Below are 23,776 nucleotides of genomic sequence, written 5' to 3'. Positions count from 1 at the left end.
CGCACACACGCACACACACGCACGCACACACGCGCACACACACGCACGCACGCGCACACACACACGCGCGCACACACACGCACACACGCACACACACGCACGCACACACGCGCACGCACACGCACGCACACACGCGCTTGAGCATTTTACTTGCAGGCTTATCTCTATGTCCGAGCGTCCTATATTTAGCCACACGACGGCCCATTGAGACGAATTGCCTCTTTGGTGTGTGAGACCTGTGCAATAATTCTGGTTTAGGCAAAAGGACAGCTATTTAACTTTTGTTTTAGGATCTACAGTACTGTATATATATGTGTGTGTGTTTGCTATGACTTTCCGGGTACATTTAAATTGTAAAAAAAAATGTGCCCTGTGATACTGACCAGGGAACCTCGACACTAAACGCATCCACTTCTCTCGCTCTTCCTCTTGCAAGTGGCCAAGGTTGTTATAAACGACTTAGCGAACATAAGGCGCTGCAACACCATGGCAGTCGTTCCAAATCCGTGTCGGTCATTGGGGTTGATTGACCGTGCGTCACCAAGCGGGTCATCAGTGTAGCTTGTTTGACTGGTCGACTTAACACTCGCCACTGATGTTAGCCGATGATGGTTTATGCTCTTTTTCGTCAAGGCGCAGCTGCTATTGGCTAACCATCGAACAAAGACGCTCGCCGCATCGTGCGCTTTCGGATGCGCTTCTGCGGCCGTCTGGAACGCTCTTCCTTCTGATATTCAGAAGCCGCTGGAGATATGCACTTTGAAATCGTCGAAATTGAAAACTCATTTCTTTAGAACTGCTTTTTGCACGGTTGGCTACGTGCGGTGCGAAAGAAGTTCAACATACATACTGCGGCCCCGAATTCAACTTGTGATTTCGGCTTCATAGCACATTGCGGCAAACCGATGCTCCATAGCTCGATAGACTACACACTGGCTAATGTACGTCATACAAAACAAAGACACCCTAAAACCATATAGACCCTTGGGGGCGAGTGAATGAGCGATCGCCTATGAAAGCCGGCACTGCGCACGAGACGGTGACGTTAACCACGCCCGGCCGCCTTTGTCTCCCCAGCGGTGATGTTTAACCCACAGTGCCGGATGCTCATTTAAGTAGGCCCGGGACAGGTTCAGATATCTGCCACTGTTATTGTTCGTACGGGGGATTCGACCTCGGGTCGCCGGTGTTGGTCGCGCACTGCGATCAGCGCCGCACTAACCGCTGCACGCGCGTACTGTGTGGTAAGGGGCCATCCATTGAGTAGGTACGCAAACATCTGTCAAAACTTGACCCCTCCCCCCCTCCCTGGACGCACGCGGACGTTTTACACCCCCCTCCCCCACCTGCGTACGTACGCTTGACACGCACCCCCCCCCCCGAATCCTATAGAACGGCCGATATCTAATCCACGCAGAAACGATGAAGGATTAATCATATTCACGTGTTTCAGCAGACAGATAGTCCACCGCCGGCTGCGTTAAAGAATCAAGTCGCTTACCTTGGCCACTTATTTTGCTGAGCTGCGTGATAGATGGGGGCACGGGGGCACGGTGGCACACAAGTGACACCTCTCCCACAGTGCCACTTCTTCCGGCAGTACTTGTAGTTGTCTGACAGTTGAATAAACTGAACTGTGGCTCATTTGAAGGCCAATGTAGACAAATTATCGAGGCTTCACCACCCTCCCCCCCCGTTTCCTATGCGCACATTGTCAGTAGACCCCCATACGCAAGCGAACGCATTTGGGTTAACCACCCCCCTCCCCTCTCCATGCGTCCGTACTAAAAGGACGGCCCCTAATTACTACTTCCACATGCACTCCGCACGTGGAAACCAATTCGCGTCTTCTCCCTTCCGGGATGAGGAGCCGCGCGTGGCGCTTCCATCAACGCCGTCCCCAGACCCACACCGCGATGCGCGTGCGTACGAGCGTGTTTGTTTGTTTGTTTTACAATGAACCTTTTAAAAAAACAACAACGCCAAAGCGTGCCCCTGCGTTGTTTATAAAACAAACACGCGCTCGTAAGAGAGCAAATCCCACCAGAAATTAGACCGTCATTAAAAATAAATTCTGGTTCCACGTGTCCAGACCGGGTCACTTGTTTGGCTCTCGCTCCGTGGCAGATGCCGAGTCAAATCTTCCCTGCAAGGGGGGTTCTACCCCCCCCCCGTCTCTTGACCCGTGGTTGTAGTCACAGCGGGGTTACACATCACGCTGTGTACGCGTGCCCGCTTTGTCAACGACATCGCTGGACGAGGGTGTAAGGCACCCCCCCCACCCACCCACCCACGCTGTTGTCGTTCATGAGAGGGGGTGGTGGGAGGAGGGGGAAATTTGACCATACTTCACCACGCTGGTTGGCGAATAGCGGTATCTGGTTACTGTGTCCACATATCACTCGCCACTGATGTGTCGCTGGCTAGGATGGGGAATTGAACTCAGGGACATGGTTCACGTTTAAGTAGTGCATGCCGCAAATCCACTGCGCCGCTGATTGACTGTAGCACATTGCATGGTGTGTTAACTGTTGCATCAGTGCCATTATGCTAAACACTATCGCACTTACGATAACGTTAAGAAGCTGATCGATGTGTTATAAGCGCCAACACTTATACGCATGTTCCGCATTTGGTAAGTAACTAATCTCTCTTGATTCGGAACCCTCGCCATGTGCACCGCACATTCCGTGATTAAAAACTCACCACTTGATTTATAATATTGCCATCCAGCATATAATCAGCACTCATTATCTATCCACTGCTAGATGAAGGTATTCGTGATGTGTTGCCACCATGCTTCTTGGGTATATAAACAGGATGACATTTTTGACAATGGGCCCTCCTTGAGTGACAAGCGAATGGTCCTCATGCCCTGAAGAAGAGTGCTTGCCCGGAACATCACCGACAATAATTCGTGCTAGAAGGAAGTGCATAATAAGGCGTTTTTTTCTTTCTTGGGCTATATCGCCTAAATATAAATGCGTCGTTAAACCCGCCACCAACAGACACAGCCAATTAGTAAGGGTTATCACGTAAACAAAACGTGCCAATTCGTTACTACTTCAGCACAATCGGTGTGCTGGACAGTAAACCCACAACATTTACAATTCGAGAACGACGTTCCGCTGGTGATTACACCCAGCCTCATCAAGCGATTAGCCAGAATTTTGCAGAAGTCATCCTCAGTTTAATACGTAGGCTTTCGCGACCAATATTATTCATAATCAACGTTTTTGGGTTTAGATCGCGTTATTTATAAATGTGTCGTAACCCTCCACCACCCGACACGGCCAATCAGTAAAAGAGTGTCACGTTGACAAAAGACAAATAGTTCACTGCTTTAGCCCACCGGCGTGTTGAAGCGTGAAACCACACCATTTACAATTTGAGTACGACGTTTCGCTGGTAATTGCATCCAGCATCATCGGGCAATTCGCCTTTTGTCAACGTGACACTTTTTTTACTGATTGGTCGTGTCGGGTGGTGGAGGGTTACGACACATTTATAAATAACGCGATCTAAACCCAAAAACGTTGATTATGAAGAAGTCATCCTTTTTGCCGTCTTAAGGCAGCGCAGTTATGACGAATGCGGCAGATGTTGCAATTAAAACGTCTACACCACTGCCGAAGCAATGCCTGGTATCGTTTCGTGTATAACCATGGCCGCCGATGATGGTGACGACGGAGGGGTGTAATGGAGTAGGCGGACAACGAGTTCAACAGAGAGAGGGTGGCAGAGACGGTGTGGTGAAGGGATACTCGCGCTCGCAAGCTTCGCCACAGCGCTATCTAAACAGGCATCCGGGTCCCTATAGCCAATACCCACCCACCCCCAGTAAGATCTTGTAGTCTAGCAGGATTTGTTTATAAAGGCCGACTCTGCTGATGAGACCCAGAAGGTCGAAACCGGTCCAAGAGCTTGCCGAAACAAATGTCAATCTAACAAGGTTGACTTTATATAAAAAATAAGAATAGGTTTTTCCCCTTTCTGGCATATAACACAGGTGTCAAGATGTCCGAGCATCAAATAGAAACCGTTTGCAAGGGATCAAGTCCGCATTGACCACGCGGACTTGTGGTGAACGTGCAATCAAACTTGCTCCAATAATAATAATAATCAGAAGGTTGACTTTGCCGGTGAGACCCAGAAGGTCGAATCCGCTCCAGATTGTGCTTGTTGAAACACGTGCTTTTGTTCTTGTTTGTTGTTGTTTGGTAACATTGTAACTGTTTTGGTCTGCGAAAGCGCAATAGACTGACGGACTAAAAACAACTGCCACGTGTTCTTGGTTCTTTCGCTGAAGTCACGGAGAAGGGAAACTGACGTCACGTGTGTTCGTGTCGGTACGCACACGCGTGCTCGCCACCTTCTAACAAAGAGACGCCAAGTAGCCCATCAGGTGGACGACACCCTGGGCTGGTTTGTGTTGCGCGCCACGCCGAGCCTCGGACAATCTATCAAAGTCAGTTAAACCGAAGGCTTTTTTTTCTCTTCCCCCCTCCTCCTCCTCCTCTCTCCTTTGCGCTCCGTGAAGTTTGCTGAGCCCGCGGGGCTGATTGATGGCTTAGACGCACCTCTAAGCCTCGCCCCTTGACAAAGAACAAGCTTCGGCCAACACGGCGCGACACCCGAGATCCGAAACGCGTGTTTTTCTCACCACGCGACACGACTCGAGCGCCCGGACGCATCAATCAGTGCTTTCCCCGCAATGCAGATCGCACGCCTCATTCTATGCAAATGCAGATGGTACCTCTACCCCCCCCACTCACCCCACCCATACTACACCCCAACCCCCCACTCACCCCCACCCATACTACACCCCAACCCCCCACTCATCCCCACCCATACTACACCCCAACCCCCCACTCATCCCCACCCTACACCCAACCCCCACCCATACTACACCCCAACCCCCACTCACCCCCACCCATACTACACCCCAACCCCCCACTCATCCCCACCCTACACCCCAACCCCCACCCATACTACCCCCCAACCCCCACCCATACTACACCCCAACCCCCACCCAAACTACACCCGAACCCCCACTTACCCCCACCCATACTACACCCCGAACCCCCACCCATACTACACCCCAACCCCCACTCACCCCCATCCATACTACACCCCGAACCCCCACTCACCCCCACCCATACTACACCCCAACCCCCCCACTCATCCACACCCATACTACACCCCAACCCCCACTCATCCCCACCCATACTACACCCCAACCCCCCCACTCATCCCCACCCATACTACACCTCAACCCCCCACTCACACCCACCCCTAACCCCCACTCATCCCAACCCTACACCCCAACCCCCACCCATACTACAGCCTAATCCCCCACTCACCCCACCTATACTACAGCCCAATCCCCCACTCACCCCACCTATACTACAGCCCAATCCCCCACTCACCCCCACCAATACTACAGCCCAATCCCCCACTCACCCACACCCATACTACACCTCAACCCGGCTCCTTCACCCGGCTCACCACCAAAAGCCAAGATCCCTCGTGTAGCCTTAACAGAATGTTGGGACAAGTGCTGTTAGCGAGCACAAATGGAGGCCAGATTGGCACACGAGGGAGTGGGTGGCCAGCACCACGCCCGACCGCCTTTGTCTCCCTAGATACTCATTTAACGCCGAGTCGACCTAGGAGAGGCCCAGTACCAGTTCAGATAATCGTCACTGTTGGTGGCCGTGAACGGCAATAGAACTCGAGTCACCAGGTTCGTAGCGCAGCGCGTCAACGACTGCTACTCCATCCCGCACCTCCAATTAGCACAGGTTGGCTACGTACCGTGCGAAAGAAGTTTCGTCATACACACGCACCACTAACCACCACCTGCTACGCAGTTCACTTCGCATCCCTTCTCACCTACTCCTCCGCCGCATCTCCCAATGCCACGTGCAATCAAAACACCACTGCACTGCTATTCAGCAACAAACTCGTTTCACCTGCAAAACACGCTCCGTCTCGCGCTCAACGCACACGCGCTCTGAAGCCACCGAGCTTAATGTGTTCGCAATGAATGCCCAGTGCTCCGGAAATCCACTGCTAGACGAAGACATCCACACTCGGTGTCGGTCACGGGCGTTGTTGTATTTTTGTTTTACCGCTCTTCGCCACGCTGGTTCAGCGCCCGGATCGGTTGAAGGGAGTTGGGAGAACGACTGCCGGTGTCGCGTCACGCTCCGATACCGAACGGCGAGACGACGGATGCTCGTCCGACACGGGGCCGGGACGTCGACTCAAGTGGCAGGGTTCATTTGGTGCGCTAACCACTCCGTCACTACTCTACCCCCCCCCCCCCCAACAACAAACAAATGCAGAAAGAAAAAAAACACTCGCAGATAAAAGACAAACGTCGCGTGTATAAATCCTGCGCATGCTGCTCGAACCACGCCCGGCCGCCTTTGTCTCCCCGGTGCCGATTATTACACGCGGCACCGAGCATAATCGTCGTAACGCTGAGTCGACCTAGAGGGAGGGAGGGACAGGACCCCTTCTGTGAAATTCGTCAGCGACGCGTGGCCGTGAGCGACGATCGGAGTCAGATCGCCGCCGCAAGTTCGTCGTCGTGCACAGCGCTCACGGCACTCACTCCACCGCTCCCCAAACAAACAAACAAACACGCAACTCGCGTCCTCATCCTTTACGCCTGGAGAATGGACGAGGAAATTATCTCAACCGGAGCCCAAGCGAGTAACGCGATCCCGTGCCGAGTGCGCGGTTCCCGCACGCAAACGGGTGGTGGAGCGGGGGGTGGGGTGTAGATTACAGTGGATTTAAAGAGGGGTTTACATCGTGCACAGGAAACGCCGGGGAAGCTAATAAAGACGCGACCGCCTCCCCCCCCCCTTTTAAAGTGATTTTTTTTCCTCCCTAATTTCGCTGTTGAAAGAGAAGCGAGAAGAGTCAGGGGCTGAATTTCTCACTCGGTGGTTTCCGGAACGCCGCTTATGAGAAGGAGGTAATCGGCGTAAGACGCTTAACTACTACGACTACTGCAGCACCATGTACGCCTATCTGGCGCTACGGTGACGAGATGTTAGCTACCTCGCCTGGTATACAGGAGATCGTGGGTTCGAACCCCGTCCCTGACGCCTGCTGTATATTTGGAGTTTGTGTGTTCTCCACGTGCTCGCGTGGATTCTTCTCCGGGTCCTCCGGTTTTTCCTTCCACATTTATAACAAATAACTTAACAATATTTGGCTGCTATACATTTTCACGTGATAAGCCACTTCGTTTAGCTATCATGTGTGGCCAGGTCGCTTCTGAAAAAGAGCTATATAGCCCAGTGGGCCATAACGAGGAAAATAAAAATCGTTAGAAAGTGAAATCTATAATAATACAGTACGCCTGTGTATTGTTACCCTATATGTATGTATCAATATCAACAGGTTAAAAGGATAGCACTGTATAATACGAGATGGATGTGGTGTAATGATTACAAGAACAGTGTTTCCGCAGTGTTCCGGTTGGAATGATTAAGCGCTTGGTATAGAATGAAACATGGTTTGTGCGTAGAGACACAGACGAAAAAAGCTAAACAATAACTTGGACGAATGCGAGGAAGCTCCCAGAACGTGGAGAGCGAAACGAAGGATACGCGGTTCAACCCGAGTATGTCAGAGCCAAAACTTGGATGGATGGAAGATTCGTGCGGTATGTGTGCTGTTTTTTTAGCTTTGCGTTGGATGACCACTACGCCGTAATAAACACACGCCTTTTTACGCCTCCTTGCAAATTCAAAGATTGCCTATAGATGCTAAAAGCCTCGAGGTCAAAAGGAAAGAAAACGTTTTTGGAGTAGAGGGGGTGGTGGTGGTGGTGGGAAGGAATAGGGCGAGGGGGGGGGGTGAAAGATTGATGGCCTGAGTTAGTCGAGTTATTAAAAACAGAGCGCTGGACATAGAGCAAGTTTGACATCTAACTCAAGGCAGAGCGCTTTGAAGTGGAGCGTGGTTTCGAAAAATGCGCGATAGCTCTGCGTTGTGTTGGCTTGCCCGTGACTCGGCCAATCCCCGTGACTCTCACAGTACGGGCAACACCACACTGTGGCCTTCACGACACCTGTGGTCGAAGCAGAACTTTGGCGCAGACTACGCAGATTTGTCAAACTCCCGATTTGTGTGAACGTCGCGAGCAATCGTTTGCATGGGCTGCGGGCTGGCCAGGAAATTGCGGTATACCAAGTAGATTCTAGAATCCATCTGTGTGGAGTTTTGATGTTAACGTGGTAAGGGTTGGTTTTGTTATATCCGAGTAATCAGATCTAATCCACCTAAACACTCATTCATGGAATTGGCCAAACACCCCAATGCACGACCTTCTTGAAAATAAGTCTTGAGACTCAGCGAAGACGCCATTATATGTCATCATTGTTATTATCGGATCGTGCGGTAACGCAGTGGATTTCGCGAGTACTCAGCCTAGTGAAGTATGCTTAAACAACCCCTTTGGAACGAATCGGGTTGGGGAGGCATTCATCAAGCAGTGGAGCGACAAAGCGCTGTAAATTTGTATTGCTATGTGCACTTTACTCGGGGTCTACAAAGTTGGCTATCACCAAAAAAAACTGTTGAGAATCCACTGTGATAACAATTTGCATTTTGCAATTAACTTTTAAAAACAAACCTAAGCAATTAATGCACAACCAATTCGGGCGTCATATAGCCAATGCAATGCGGCGGAAGCAAACGAAACATTAACGCAACACCTTCAATACTGCAGCGGTGTGTTGGACAATGGGAACCCTCCTTCCCTCCTCCTCCGCTGGGGAACTTCACGCCACGTTCACCCCGGGGCCACGCCGATGCCTCCCCTCGCCGCGTCTCGAGAATCACGTGGAAGCGATTATTGCTCTTGGAGCGGCCGCAAGCTCCGGGCTAAATTGTGCCCGGCTACGCGCACGGGAAACGCGCGATATTACGCATCATAGGCGCACCGGTGCCTCAACTATTTCCCCAATTAAACTTTAAGTGCACCCCCCCTCACCCCACCTTACTCCCCCTGTTGTTAATACGGTTGTTATTATTGTTGTGCGTTTCTCCACATGCATACGTTGGCCGATATCTTAATTTAGTCATCAAGACGGCTGTTTCTAATCAATGTCTCGGTTCATCCGGCGCGTGCCGCTATTATGTTGTTTAATAAGAGGAATGATTGCATCAATACCGCCTACGACCCCCCCGCCCGCCCCTCCCGCCGTGCCTCGTTCACGCACGAGTGCGCGTAAATTGAAAACACGATCGGGGCATTGGGTGAAAAGTTGTACGCTTATCTGTTATGGAGAAGGACCATTTCCAAAACGTCGCCTCTCAAATAATTTTCTTTTATTTGTTGCGACTCATTTATCGCAGAAAAGGGGGAGTAAAAGTCACCATCTCGCGATGAACTGATGAATATCGACTGACTGTGTGCTCACGATGCGTTCTTCTGAGATGCGCGTGTGCGGTGCGGAATGGAGGCCAGCAATGGAGGCCGCTCGCTGCATTCATCACAATCTAAAGTAAATAAATAAAAATTACATCCATCGCTTTTGCAGCAAACGAAACCTGGCAAACACCGAAACTCCGCGACGCGTCGAATATTTACAGGAGATAATTTTTACGCCTCGATTTAAAAATAAAAAAATGCACCGCTCGCGACGCGCGGGTCGTGTTTGACGAATTGTATCGGCGGCCGTGAAAACGCGACCGCAAATCCTCCTCCAACGTCCCGGAGTTACGTCGCGAGGGTCGTTGCTCGTCACGGACAAAGCGCACGCCACAAATGAACCACAGTGCCCCTTGCCGATCGCACCAACCCCGGTCATCCTCACAAGCGGCGGCCTTCGGTTGGACATCAAAGGCGGCGGTCGTCAGCGCATCATCATCGCGCGGCGATTTCAGAATGCCCTTCACTGCGGCCGTCTGGAACGCTCTTCCTTCCCATATTAGGAAGCCACTGGAGCTATGCACTTTCAAATCTAGATTGAAAACTCATTTATGTAGAACTGCTTTTTGTGTTTAGTTCGTTGTCCTCCCCCCCGCACTTCCGATTAATGCGGTTGGCTACGTACGGTGGGAAAGAAGTTCAACATATATTACAATACGTCACAATGAAAATACAGAGTCTCGTCAATCCACGACTCCGCACGCCGTGCAGGGCATGCGGGTTTGACCATACTTCCCCACTCTGGTAAGTATGGGGTTGCTGAAACGGCGGAGGGGACGGGGTGGTTTCCCCTGGGTCCGCTTCCGATATCACTCGCCCACTCATCTTAGCCGTGGCCTGAAATCGAACTCAGATGGTCAGGTTCGTTCATGGATAGCGCATTGCACTATCCACTCAGCGGCCACGCTAAACACGCGACTTACTCACGCAGCTTGCGTGTTTGAATTATTTTAAGGGTTGCACCCCTGTAACTGCCTATTCTTATTTGGGGTACATCCATCCAGCGATCAATGAGCTAAGATATGTGAAGAAAAGTTGAGATAGCGTGCGTGCATTACGCAACGTTTTCTGTTGAACGTTTGAAAAAATTCACTGCTCCTGCACGGCACTGCTGGTAATTGTGCACATTCAGTAATTGTACGCATTCAGTAAAGTAATAAAGCACTTCTGTGTAGGCAGAGCCGTCCCTGGGGTACGGCAAATCGGGGCGACCGCCCCGGGCCCCGCGTTTTTTTTTTGGGGGGGGGGGGGCGCGCACGCTTCGACGTCGCGGTGTCAAATTTAATACCTCCCGTTTAGTTTGAAGGCGTCGGGGGGGCCCATGCGGTTGGGTTGGTTCCGGGCCCCGCACCCCCTATGCACGGCCCTGCGCGTGTAGGTGTTCGCGTGTGTTTCTGTATGGCTATCTGAATGTGGTTCCGAGGGGGTCTTCGGCATGTTGTCCGACGCTTCGCTCTGACGTGCTGAGCACTTCTGCGGAAATTCCGCTCGTGAAATGCAGGCCCCAAGCCGCGTGCAGCGAAACGAACGGGCATCGTGCCGAAGAACACGCGGTGTATAAAAGCAGAAAAAAAAACAATTTGTGAGCAGCGTGCGATATATTTCCTGCGTGCAACCCGATGTTTATTTTATTCTTCATCGTGTTTGCCTATTCAGCCACAGAAAACAATGGTCTGAGCGCGTCGTGCACCGCAGTCGCGTTCAGATGACTTTGACGATAAACGGGGTCCTGTGCTAGGAACATCTTCGGCTTATACCGAACATCGCGCGGAAGTAAATAGTGTGGTGGTGGTGGTGGGGATGCTGCGCTTGCAGTTGTGCACACGTGTACGCATGCATGTACAATATGCAACGTTTCGGGTACTAACTCTGCCATTGTTGCGCAGCGCGCGATGACAAAGGGTGTGTTCTGTGAAGGACTGTTGCCCGAAACGTCGCCAACTATTTGTCTTGTACCTTTTGAGGCCACCCATTGTTATTGAGCCAATGTGTTAGGTATCGCGTAGGATTGCGCAATTGACTTCCTCAAAAGCAACTTCATATCACGTTTACACATCGGTACATGTGTACATACATGTGTACATACGTACACGTGCACATACATGTCACCTGGACATTGATGATAGTGGCCCAAAAGTGAGGACAGATGGGGTTATTTCGTTATTTTTTAACACTAGCATTTATATTCTTTAAGTTAATATTTTACCTATTATCATTATTACTATATTTTTCTTTTTTTTCAGATGACATTTACAAATGGAAAGAACATTTATTGAAGACGAACGATTTAAATTCGTATTTACACATGCTAAAGAAGGCAGCTGTGATCTTTAAAAAAAAGTCCTATATGAATTTAGATGATTAATGCATGCATAGTTAGTTTGAACATTTGTTAAAATAAATTAAATAACCATATGTTATTTGTTAAAATAAATAAGAATGAATATTGTGACCCTATGTGTCCGGAGTTTTTGGCCACCTTGTATATGTCCGACTAAATTGTGTTGTACCGATATTTTTTTTGACTTATTTAGAATACGTTTTCCTAATTAAATAACGTTACATTTATCGAGGAACATTAGACTTAAACCACGGTAATATGCGCGAGAGTGCATCGGTACTTTTGATATCCTGTTATTGAAACTGGACGAATCGTTTCTTGTACGAGGTGTAACAGACACATACTGTATTGTAATTGCTCATATTTTCCCGGAAAGTTAACAACAACAATAACAGCTATTTGGCTGCGTGAAGGTGGAACGCACAATCCTCCAATTGATCCTTATGGCAGTACCCCGGTATACCAAATAATAAAAACTGGCCGAGGCAATTAAATATTTTATTTCTGGGACACTATTTTTCCCAGGGGTGTACTTAACTCCGCGACTGGGGTACCAATCAATCCGAAATCAGTGCTACTCCACGATGTCGAAACGCAGCGAAGATGATTGCGCTGAAACCCTGAACGCTCGTACGCACCATAGTGGTGCATCGTGTACAGCTCGTCGAGATGAGTCGATGGCCGCATCGCCGACCATCAGCAGACTAAACATGACTGCATCACGGACATTATGCGAGAGCCGGGGTACTCATAAGGTTCAACCGTCAGTTAATCATTCTCATTCAAAGAAAGGTAATTGCTCGAGACGTCAACCTGTACATCTGATTGTATGCTATGAAGACCTATTTTGGCAGCGGATGTTGACACGGTGTAGTGTACGATGGCCGTGTGCGTCACTGCCAACGCAGTCCACCCCCATTGTTTTAGTTTTAAGTAGTTGCAAATAATGCGGCATTCGCGTCTCCACGAAGGGTCTTATTCAATTCAAACAAACCGACAGCCACACACATTCGTCCAGTCATCACGCACAAAACAAAGACCACCGGCCCCCGTCTGGCCTTAATAACAGACTGTTGGGGCACGTGCTCGTAGCGAGCACCTATGAAAGACGGCACGGCACACGAGGGGGTGGGTGGCCAACAACACCACGCCCGGCCGCCTTTGTCTCCCGAGTGGCGATGTTTACACAACACACCAGGGACGTATTTGAGGCCGAGTCGACGTACGGGAGGGCCCATGATCGATTCAGATAATCGTCACTGGTGTTGGCTGTGAGCGGGAATTGAACTCGGGTCGCCAGGTTCGTCGCGCAGCGCGCGAACCACTACACTACCGCTCCCCAAAGATATACACACATACAGATGTGTGTATATATACACACACTCGGTATATATACTGAGTGTGTGTATATATATACACACTCACATAATACGCCATACACACGCGGCGGAAAGAGCGAACTGTTGCTATGAATCTTGATTTGAATCTTGATTTGAAGCTTTCGTGACTGCAGGAATCCATACTCTTTGGTTCTTTCGGTAAAGTCACGTCGGTAGAAAAATAATAGATCACGACGTTTCGATCGCAACACAAGCAATCGTCATCAGGTGGGACAACCACAGCAAGAAAAAAAAAACTACTATGAACTCGACCACCCGAGTTCGATTTCCAGCCGCGTCTACAATTACAATCAGCGGCGAGTGATATCATCAGAACCGTTACTGCGTTTCCGCCTCCATCAACCCCCCCATTGACCAGCGTGGTGAAGTATGGTCAACAGCTCCCCCTTGATCGGCATAACCTGCGGGGGAGTAGGGGTATTTTGTGACGTTATTGGTGCTTGATCCACTGTGGCATTGAGAATAGCTGCGATGCGTACTCACACACGCGAACGCGCTGGCAGATGAGACGCACGTGCGATCACGATGCTCGTAGCGGGTACGATGCGTTCCGTAGCCTTAGCAGCGGCTTATTTATTTGTTTGGAAGACGCTCATATATATATACACTTGTTGTGTATTTTATTTCTCTCCCTCTTTAATGGTGAAAACGATCGATTTTCTTTCCCGGGGCAGGATCGAGTTAAGGCAAGACAGCTTGCGTTTTGCCCAGGAAAACTGCTGGCGGGACGCGGCATTCACGGAGCCGAACGGCGAGACGACGCCGCCCCCCCCCCTCTTGATGGATCGCCGCTCTCGACGCATCGATCCGACCCCTGGCGCAGTCGAAGCGGCGAGCGCGCTCAGAAAACTGCCCGCAATTAATTGAGCCGTGTTCCCTTCATCGATCATTTCGGCTGGCAGCTATCGATGGAGATTAGTGCTGATAGACCATTTTATCACTTTAAATAAACATTCAGCCTCTGCGACGCCGTGACCGCGCGTGCAGTGGGCGGCCGAACGAGACTCTTAGCCGAGTGCAGGAGGGGGGGGTCAGGGGGGGGGGAATTTGTGACGTTACTGGTTCGTAAGAATTTGCTAATAGATGTCAACGGCCGCTTACAAAATACGACGACAAAATATCGGGGAGCCTCCAGAATGATTGGACCGTAAGTGATGGGATTTGTCTCCGTGCCACGTGGCCTAAGAGAGACACGCGTAATGAATACGCGTTATCCTGTTACAAAGTACAGCATTGCTTTATTCGTGTACGGGTCTAATGTATATGGGTCTATATGAGATGATGCGTGCCTATGATGTATAGTTTTAAATATGTTTATGTTGTATTTATTGCTGTATATAGCTCTATCCTGTATAATATGGTTGTATGATGTATGCAGTACAGAGGTCTATGCTGTCCGTATCAGTGTCGGCATTGCACAGATCTATGTTGTATGAAAGGAATGTTTTAAATAAACTCTATGATCACTCAAGAACAGTGTGCCTGTGGCAGGCAGCGCGTAAAGTTGAAAACGGTGGTGGCGGATATATGGGGGAGCGGTGGCGCAGTGGTTAGCGCTGCACTGGCCTACGAACCCGGTGACGCGAGTTTGAATCCCGCTCACGTCCAACAACAGTGACGAATATTTGAACTCGTCGTGAACCTCTCCGAGGTCTACTCAGCCTCAAGTGGACACTTGGTGCAATGCGTAAGACATCACCACTGGGGAGACAAAGGCGGTCGGGCGTGGTGCTGGCCACCCACCCACTCGTGCGCCATGCCGGCCTTCATAGGGGCTCGCTAACAGCACTTGCCCCAACATTATGTTAAAGGCTATACGGGGGATCTTTGGAGAAAGCGTACATACCGTTTGACAAAGATCCCCCGTGTAGCCTTAACAGACTGTTGGGGCAAGTGTTGTTAGCGAGCACCTGTGAAGGCCGGCACGGCACACGAGGGAGTGGGTGGCCAACACTACGCCCGACCGCCTTTGTCTCCCCAGTGGCGATGATTTTACACACCGCACCAGGTACTCATTTGAGGCTGAGTCGACCTAGGGGATGCCCACGACCGGTGAAGATAATCGTCACCGGTGTTGTCCGTGAGCGGGAATCGCACTCGGGTCACCTGGTTCGTAGCGCAGCGCGCTTACTTTTAACCTTACCGCTTCACCACATATACACTGTGTATATATATGTGCGCATTCACGTAACAAAAAGCAACGCTCGATAAGCAGACGTTAAGAATTGACATGCGCGCCACTCGTATTAGGTTCAGTGCTCCGTGCCCTGCTGCAGATTGAATCGCTATGGGCCCGCGCTTGACTTGGCGCTGTCATAAGCGGTTGTTCGTACTTTACGCAGCAGCTAACATCTTTCGCCCACCCCCCCCGCCCCACTTTTCCGCTAATTATAATTGTAAAAAAGAAACTACACTTAACTTGTCTGTTGAACGACAGAGCCGTTAGTCTTGCAGACCGGCCTCATTAGAAGATGATTAATGTCCGCGGGAAGCTATTATAATCTTGGAAAGTCAACCCCCACCGCCGCAAAAAAATAATAAGTTTGCGTTGTAATTTGATTCCCTGCATATTACAAAAAAAAAAATCATCAGGTGAATATCCTGAGCTTTGACTGCCGTAAGATGACGCCAACAACGGGAATTTAGAGCGGTAAAGAGTTTGCGGCTTACACAACACAGCCCATAAATGTAATTAGACACAACAAGAAACTCATTTGGAGAACACACATATATGTAGGCTGACGGTAAACAGTATAACATCTTGCTAGTAAGTTTTGTTCATTCATAAACCGTACACGTGCGGTGTGTGCGCATTGTACGAGGCATGTTTTCCGTGTATATGGAATTATTCACAACTGTTAATAATGCGCTACTTGTTTAGAACCTTTAGTTTAACCGTGTATATATTTAAAATGTCATTATTGTTGTCATTTAAATTAGCGACATTTCGGGCATTTGCCCGTCTTAATCGCACGTAAACTTTGCCGAATTTTTTTTGTATATTTACTTTAAAAGTTGACGTTGTTGTTGAGTTCTGTTTAGTTAACGGTGCCAGCGCACCAAATTCCATCGTATCACCAGATAATTTGTTCACTTAAATTAGGGTAAATTAATTGTCGATGTACATTTTGTACTGCAGCGCGCGTGTGTGTGTTGAAGGGAACGACATTACTCCACCCGATCGCATGAATTAAACTCACTATTAAACCATTCTGCTTTATACTTAATGTATAAAAACAAACGTGTCGGATTGTTTTCCCTCTCTCTTTATCTGTTCCGAAATTAAAAATGTAACCTATGCATTACGCAAATTCTTTACGGGTAAAAAATAAATATATACTTAAATTTGAACAAAATTAGAGGCGAGTTGTAACGCTTATACACATGCGCAAAATTCCGACAAAATACTTTTAAACAATCATTCCGGAATGTGTGGAAATTTACGTATTCATTGTTAATTAAGACCTGCACTGTACCACATCTGTACCGCCACCGGATACCCATGAAATTGAGCCTGGTAGCTCATTGGGCCCTTCCTGTCGAAATAAATAAAATGTATCATCTGTCAATCACAATTCCTTAAATTATTGTTCATTCCTTTCTGACGGACAAATATGGAAATATATGTGCATGTACATTTATTTTTGGGGGCCAGACTGCACACGCCAAAGCGACGGATGCCGTGTACCGCCCCAAGTTACCGTGAGAGTTCAATTGGGAATTGGGTTGATGCGCGATATTCACGTCAATTTAAAACGACCCCAGTCGAGTGACGGTTCTGTTTCTAGGCACAGGAATGCGGTAAGGATTCGTGCCAACCAGGGGCTTAACATTTATTTCACTCGATATTTTCCGGAACGCTGCTAAGGCTGCGCTTGAAATAAGATATTATCGACGTAAGGCACGACCACTACAACTACAAAGTACGCAAATCCGTGACAATTCTTTATTTATCGCACCATATATTTTACTAATACTAAGAACATATTTATATCAAGTATACGACAAATTAAGACGAGATGCAGGGGTGTGGAGTGTTGAAATAATTCCCCGCAACAGCCGTTGGGGACAATTCCGGCTCTATAATTAAGCTCGGATGTTAACGCGGTATATGAATACAAGCGGTGAAAGCTTTTATTTATTTAAGACTAACCTTTTAATGCCAATTTTCCAATTTACAGAAACGATCGTGTCAAATGTAACGAACACGACGCGTATAGCAGAGTCGTGTGAAGCACATTTCAACTTTTCAATTTAGTTTATTACCATTTTCCGTGTAAATATTGTCCGTACTCTGTTTTTGAGCACAGCATTTGGTCAGCGAATGCTTCCTTATCTGCATGAATAATAGGCATGATTAAGTATGATTAATAATTAGTATTATTCATAGTTATTAATGTTATTATCCCAAAGGCCCCGTTGCTCTGGTGCGTCCAGATGTACTGTTGCATCGAAGGCGAAGTATGAAACATAAATTATGAAGGTGATGACTAAATCTGGATTAACAATAACAATAAATGCACATGTACTCCGGTTTCACAGTTGACGTTATATTAACATCCAACATAAAACAATCACTCCACTCTAGATCAGAAGGAGGTAAGTCTTTTCAACGCCCCCACCCCCACGCTACGTCTCTCCGCGTGTACCAATCCCCCCCCCCCCATTCAAATACAAATGAACTCGCTCTGCGCTGTACGCGCCCGATGATTGTTAAACACGTCCCACGTGACGCGCTAAGAAATTAACGCCGTCTGCGTCACGTGCACCACGTGAACACGCACACGCGTGGACCACGTGAACACGCACACGTGTGGAACACGTGTACACGCACACACGTGACCACGTGAACACGCACACACGTGCACCACGTGAACACGCACACGCGTGCACCACGTGAACACGCACACACGTGCACCGCGTGAACACGCACACACGTGCACCACGTGAACACGCACACGCGTGCACCACGTGAACACGCACACGCGTGGAACACGTGAACACGCGCACGCGTGGACCACGTGTACAGACACACGCGTGGACCACGTGAACACGCACACGCGTGGAACACGTGAACACGCACACGCGTGGAACACGTGAACACGCACACGCGTGGACCACGTGAACAGACACACGCGTGGAACACGTGAACACACACACGCGTGCACCACGTGAACACGCACACGCGTGGACCACGTGAACACGCACACGCGTGGACCACGTGTGCAGACACACACTGAGATCACAATCTTAATTTTAATATGCTCCATTAACGTAGATGGCGTTAATTGCCCCAGTTTAAATAGAGATTCTGATGCTGTGGCGCAGTGCGCTAAAACAGGACGCTAGCACTCCCCGAAAAAATAATTGTCTTTCATTCACGTAATGAAATGCATATATATGTACACGTACATACCACAAAGCGAAAGTTACAACTCGAGTTAAGCAAGCGCAGCGCGGTTATCATCTGTTGGAGATCGTCTCGAATAGTCGCGTGGAAATTCCACGCGACAATCCATAGGGCAACCGGCGTTGACTTTGCAAAGTGGCACGGAATTGTTGTGAGTTATTTGAAGGACCAAGTGGAGCCGAGACCGGGATTGGGACTTGAACTCTCAAACCTTCTCATTGCGAGCCGCATTACGCACACTGTGTACACACAGTTAGCTGTCCAGACACACAAGGCAAAGATCCCCCTATAACCTTAGCAGACTTTTTGGGCAAATGCTGTTATTGAGAATCTATGAAGGTCGACACGGCACGGGAGGTGGTGGGTGGCCAGCACCACGCCCGGCCGCCTTTGTCTCCCGAGAGGCGAAGTTTACACATCACACCAGGTACTCATTTGAGGCTGAGTAGACCTAGAGAAGGCCCAGAAGCGGTTCACATAATCGTCACTGGTGTTGTCCGTAAGCGGAAATCGACGCTGAGTCGCCGGATTTGTAGAGCAATGCGCTAACCACTGGGCCACCGCTCCCCACGTCCAGAAACACCCCCCCCACACACGCATACAAAGACAAATATCCCCTGTATAGCCTTAACAGACTTTGGGGGCAAGTGCTGTTAGCGAGCACCTATGAAGGCCGTCATGTTACACGAGGGGGTAGTGTGGTAAGCACCCGCGTCCCACACCGAATTAAGTGACGCACTCATTTAAGCCTGAGTTGACCTAGAGGAGTCCCAGGACCATTTCTGATACTCATCACCGATGTTGGCTGGACAAGTTCTGATTGCGCGTGTCACTCATAAAAAAAATCGTGGCCATGAATCGAACTCAAGCGTCCGCGTGCGTCGTGCAGTGCTGGGACCCACAGAGCCACCGTTCACCACCACCACCACCACGTTGACGTTGCGTGCCCACGCAAACAAGGTCTGTTACGCAACAGACTGTTGGGGCGAGTGCTGTTAGCGAGCACCTATTAAGGCCGGCACCACGCGCGAGGGTGTGGGTGAATCAATGTAGGGGAGGCCCAGCATTGGGTTCAGATCATCGTAACCCGTGTTGGCTGTGAGTGGGAATCGAACTCTTGTCGCCGGGGTTTCGTAGCGCAAAACAAACTACTGCACTACCGCTCCCCCTACCCACACATTCAAACACTTGCATACATAAACACATCCATACGCGCGCACAGACACACATATATACTGCACATACATAATACACATGTACACACCAAAAACGCATAAAGTATATACATTCACATGCGTGCATACCAAGATTCCCCCTGTTGTTACAGCCGACATAGACCGCTGGGGCAAATGTCGTTAGCAAGTGAGCGTCTGTGACGGCCGGAGCGGTATACGTGGGAGTGGTGCGATTAGCGGCGCAGCTGTTTACACACAGCACTGGGTACTGGTTTTATGGTCGAGTCGACCTAGGGGAATATCTAGGACAGGTTCAGATGTCACTCGCCCACTGATGTTACCCGTTGCTGGGAATCGGACCCGCGGGGTGAGGAGCGTAGTGCGCTAACCACTGCACTCCCCATCAGTGACAAAGTTCCTCCTGTTGTGATATCGACTGTTGGGACGAGTGCGGTAAGGGTTGGTGTGACCAGAACCACGCCCGGCCGCCTTTGTATCCCCAGTGATGATGTTTACACCTCTCACCAGGTGCAAATATTGACTATAAATAACCTTCAACAAACTTTTGGAGCGAGTGCTCTTAGCCAGCACCTATTGAACCGACACGGAACACGGGCGGGGTGGTTGGCCAGTACCACGCCTGGCCGCCTTTGTCTCCCCAGTGCTGATGTCTACACACCACACCGAGTACTCATTTGAGGCTGAGTCGACCTAGGGAAGACCCACGACCGGTTCAGATAATCGTCAACGGTGTTGGCCCTGAGCTGGGAATCGAACTCGGGTCGCCGGGTTTCTAAGCGCGGCTCGCTAACCGCTGCGCCACCGCTCCCCGTCACGCACACAGACGCAGCAGACGACACAGACAGGCGCGCCGTGCATCGCTCCGCGCTCTCAGCCTCTGCTCTCTCACGGTTGCTGGTGTCGTCGCCGTGGTTATTCACGGGGATGATCTCCATGCGCTGCTGCCCGTACAGGTAGTAGTCTAGCTCCTCCGCCGTGAACGGGCTGCTGGCCTGCACGAAGGCCCTCTCGAAGGGCCCCGCAGTCCGCACGCTCGGTGGGCCCTCATTGTGGCCGGCGCACGCTGGCCCCGACCCGGCCATGTCAAACAGCACCTGCTGGCCGCCACGCATCGGCACGACGGCTGCTGCTGCGGCGGAGCCGGGCATGCACGACTGCAGGGTCGGCTTGCAAGCTTGCAACTGGAGCTGCAGCAGAGTGGGCCCTGCTGCCGCAGCTGCGGCCGCCGCTGCCGCTGCTGCTGCTGCCACCTTTGCCTCCTGCGTGGCCTCGCTGCCGCCCATGGCCAGAGGGCCGGGCTCGGATAAGTCTGGGAGGTGCAGGTCGAGAGAGGCGCGGGGTGGTCCCGGGTCCTGCGCCGCCGGGAGGCCGTGTGGAAGGAGCTGCTGCTGCCAGTGACGTACGTAGGCAGCGTCCACCTTGAGGAAGGCCGAGGGGTAGCTGGCCGTGGGCTTCATGATATCCTGCGCGCCTTGCAGGGACCCGTCGGCAGCCGGGAAGGGCCAGATCTCCTGGCGGATGGCGCTGCCGGCACAGAACGAGTGCGGTGGCGGGTTAGAGTACACGCGTTCACTCATTTACACAGAGCAAACAAGTTTGGACGAGAGTACGCGTGTGTCTGCGCGTACACGTGACATTGTACACTCGCACGCGTCGCAAAAGTGGGAACAAGAGCACACGCAGGCAAGTACACATGTGCGGACAATCTTAGTACGCGTGTGTGATTACGCACGCACAGATCTGCATTAAACACTGTCGGGGCAAGTGTTGTTAGCGAGCACCCATTGAGTACGGCACGGTGCACGAGGGACTGGTGTGGCCAGCACCACCCCTGGCCGCCTTTGTCTCTCCGGTGCTGATATGAGTACACCGCACGGGGTATTCATTTTTGGACCGAATGGACGTGAAGAAAAAATCATGCTCGAAGTAAGTTGTGATTTTCGAAGTAAGTTGTGATTCCCAGACGGCGCTGATGTTGGCCGGAGCTGGATATCGAACTTCAACCGCCGGAGTTCGGGGCATAAAACATCAACCGTGGGGCCACTAATCCCCACAAGCCCCCCCCCCATGACCTTAACAGACTATTGGGGCAAGTGTTGTTAGCGAGCATATATGAAGGCCGGCACGGCACACGAGGGGGTGGGTGGCCAATACCACGCCCGGTCGCCTTTGTCTCCAACAGTGACGATGTTTACATATCGCACCAGGTACTAATTTGAGGCTGAGTCGACCTAGGGGAGGCTCAAGACCAGTTCAGATAACCGTCGCAAAAGACAACGACAAACACGCACGTGGCTGATATTTTGTTGAACGAGACTTTAGCTATGGTGTGCATCAGGCGAATCTTGTGACAACATCTACGTTCATTAATAGAGTATGGTTTTTAGGAAATTGGCGAGGAGGATGGTGGAGGAGACGAGAAGGGACAATTTACTCGGATATAAATTGTGCACTTATCATCTGTTAGGCATGAGTTCGGACACGACACCAGCTGAACACGTGCAGTGTGTTGTGAGTCCTCAAATGTACTCTTAAAGTGAGTCCGTGCATCCGTATGAAGTGAATCGCTTTGCTCTATGTATAAAGTGCAGCACGCTTGTTCATGAACAGTACACATTACGCACGACAACCGTATTCATGCAAACACACACACACGGGTACGCATTCGTAGCTGTGTATATATAATTTATGTTTTATAAAAAAAAAAACATTTCCGAGATTATTGGTCATCAGACTACATTACGACTCAGTCGGAGGTGCCCGTAAATCCCAAAACAAAATTACGCGTCAGCAAAAGAGAACCAAACTGCAACTTATTGCGAATTCGCGACAATTTTACGCGCATGAAAAAAAAACCCACGTGACGATTTTACCACGAGGAGGAAAGTTTCGCCCGAGCTTCAAACACTGCGCTGGTTTTGACGCTCGCCATCCAGCCTCGCAGACGGTGCATGCCCCTCGCAAAGCGCACAGAGCCCCCACAAGCACGGGTCACCCAAACGGGGTTTTCTCAACTTTACCACAGATTCCTCTGTAACAAACGGACCGTCTTCACAACATAACATACACAATCGATCTGTTACACTCGACTGTACCAATTGCTTGCGATATGCGAGTTTACATAAAAATGCGTAAATTTCCAAAGCGTCCCCAAAGATCTCGCGGCGCCGTTAAAACCCGCCAGTCAGAACCGTCGCGCGCGACCGCATTGAGCGACTTTGACTTTCACCCGCGCTCTCGCAACACATACCTCAGCTCCATGCAGCCTCTCTGTGCCATGTTGGTCGCGCAAGACATCTCAGAACCCTCCGGCGCACTTCACGGATCGAGCAGGGCAAGTCGAGCCAGGGGTGGCCGCATGACCGGAGAGGTCGCGGCTGCGGTGTCGGTGCCTTCCGTACGAAACAAACACGAGGCCACACCGTGCGGAGTTTTTTCAAAGCAAGAATCAGTGGAACAATTGAGCAGTGGCACCTCGGCTGTGGATAATGGGGCGTGAGGTGGATGAGCCACGGGCGAGGCGAGCGGCGGGCCGAATCTGGTGGGCACGCGCGCTTCGCGAGACGCCTGGCGCTCTCTCCAGCTCCACTCGCGCAGAACGCACTCCGCTAACTCATCTCCTCTCCACTCCGAACCCTCCCCACCACCACCGCCACGACCACCACCACCAGCAGCAGCAGCTCCGGGCCCTCCCCCGTCTCTCGCGAATCGAACCCCCGCCTCCCTCCCGAGTGCCCCCGCCTCTCTGATCTTTAAAAAAAAAAACCTCTCCCTTTTTCCCTGCTGCTGTTGTGTTCCGCCGTCTTGAACACGTTGTGCTGGTGGTGGGGGTACGCCAGCAGGGCAATTCAGGGTGGGGGGGGGGTGGAGGGATGTGTAGCCCCTGAGCGCGTCTCTCCTCGTCTACATCTCGCACAGAACCCGGCACTCGCTCGCTGCCAGCCAGCCCGAGCCGTGAGAGCAGCAGCC

The 23,776-nt window shown here is 50.5% G+C and overlaps 1 protein-coding gene across 1 annotated transcript in view; it reads right to left on the bottom strand.

Annotated features, from left to right (window-relative positions):
- The window catches only part of PRDM6 (PR/SET domain 6), a 63,685-nt gene extending 40,300 nt beyond the window's left edge, over positions 1–23,385 (bottom strand). The window contains exons 1-2 of the mRNA XM_078600336.1: positions 23,058–23,385; positions 20,697–21,331 (exon numbers count right to left, since the gene is read on the bottom strand). Coding sequence (XP_078456462.1) covers positions 20,697–21,331; positions 23,058–23,104 — 682 coding nt within the window. The 5' untranslated portion in view covers positions 23,105–23,385. The remainder of the gene's footprint in view (positions 1–20,696; positions 21,332–23,057) is intronic.
- Between the last annotated feature and the right edge of the window lie 391 nt (positions 23,386–23,776).

This window comes from Lampetra planeri, chromosome 13, assembly GCF_965212315.1.
Source record: "Lampetra planeri chromosome 13, kcLamPlan1.2.h2, whole genome shotgun sequence".
Classification (NCBI taxonomy): domain Eukaryota; kingdom Metazoa; phylum Chordata; class Hyperoartia; order Petromyzontiformes; family Petromyzontidae; genus Lampetra; species Lampetra planeri.
The sequence above is the reverse complement of the archived record's forward strand: the minus strand, read 5'-3'. Positions and strand labels throughout refer to the sequence as shown.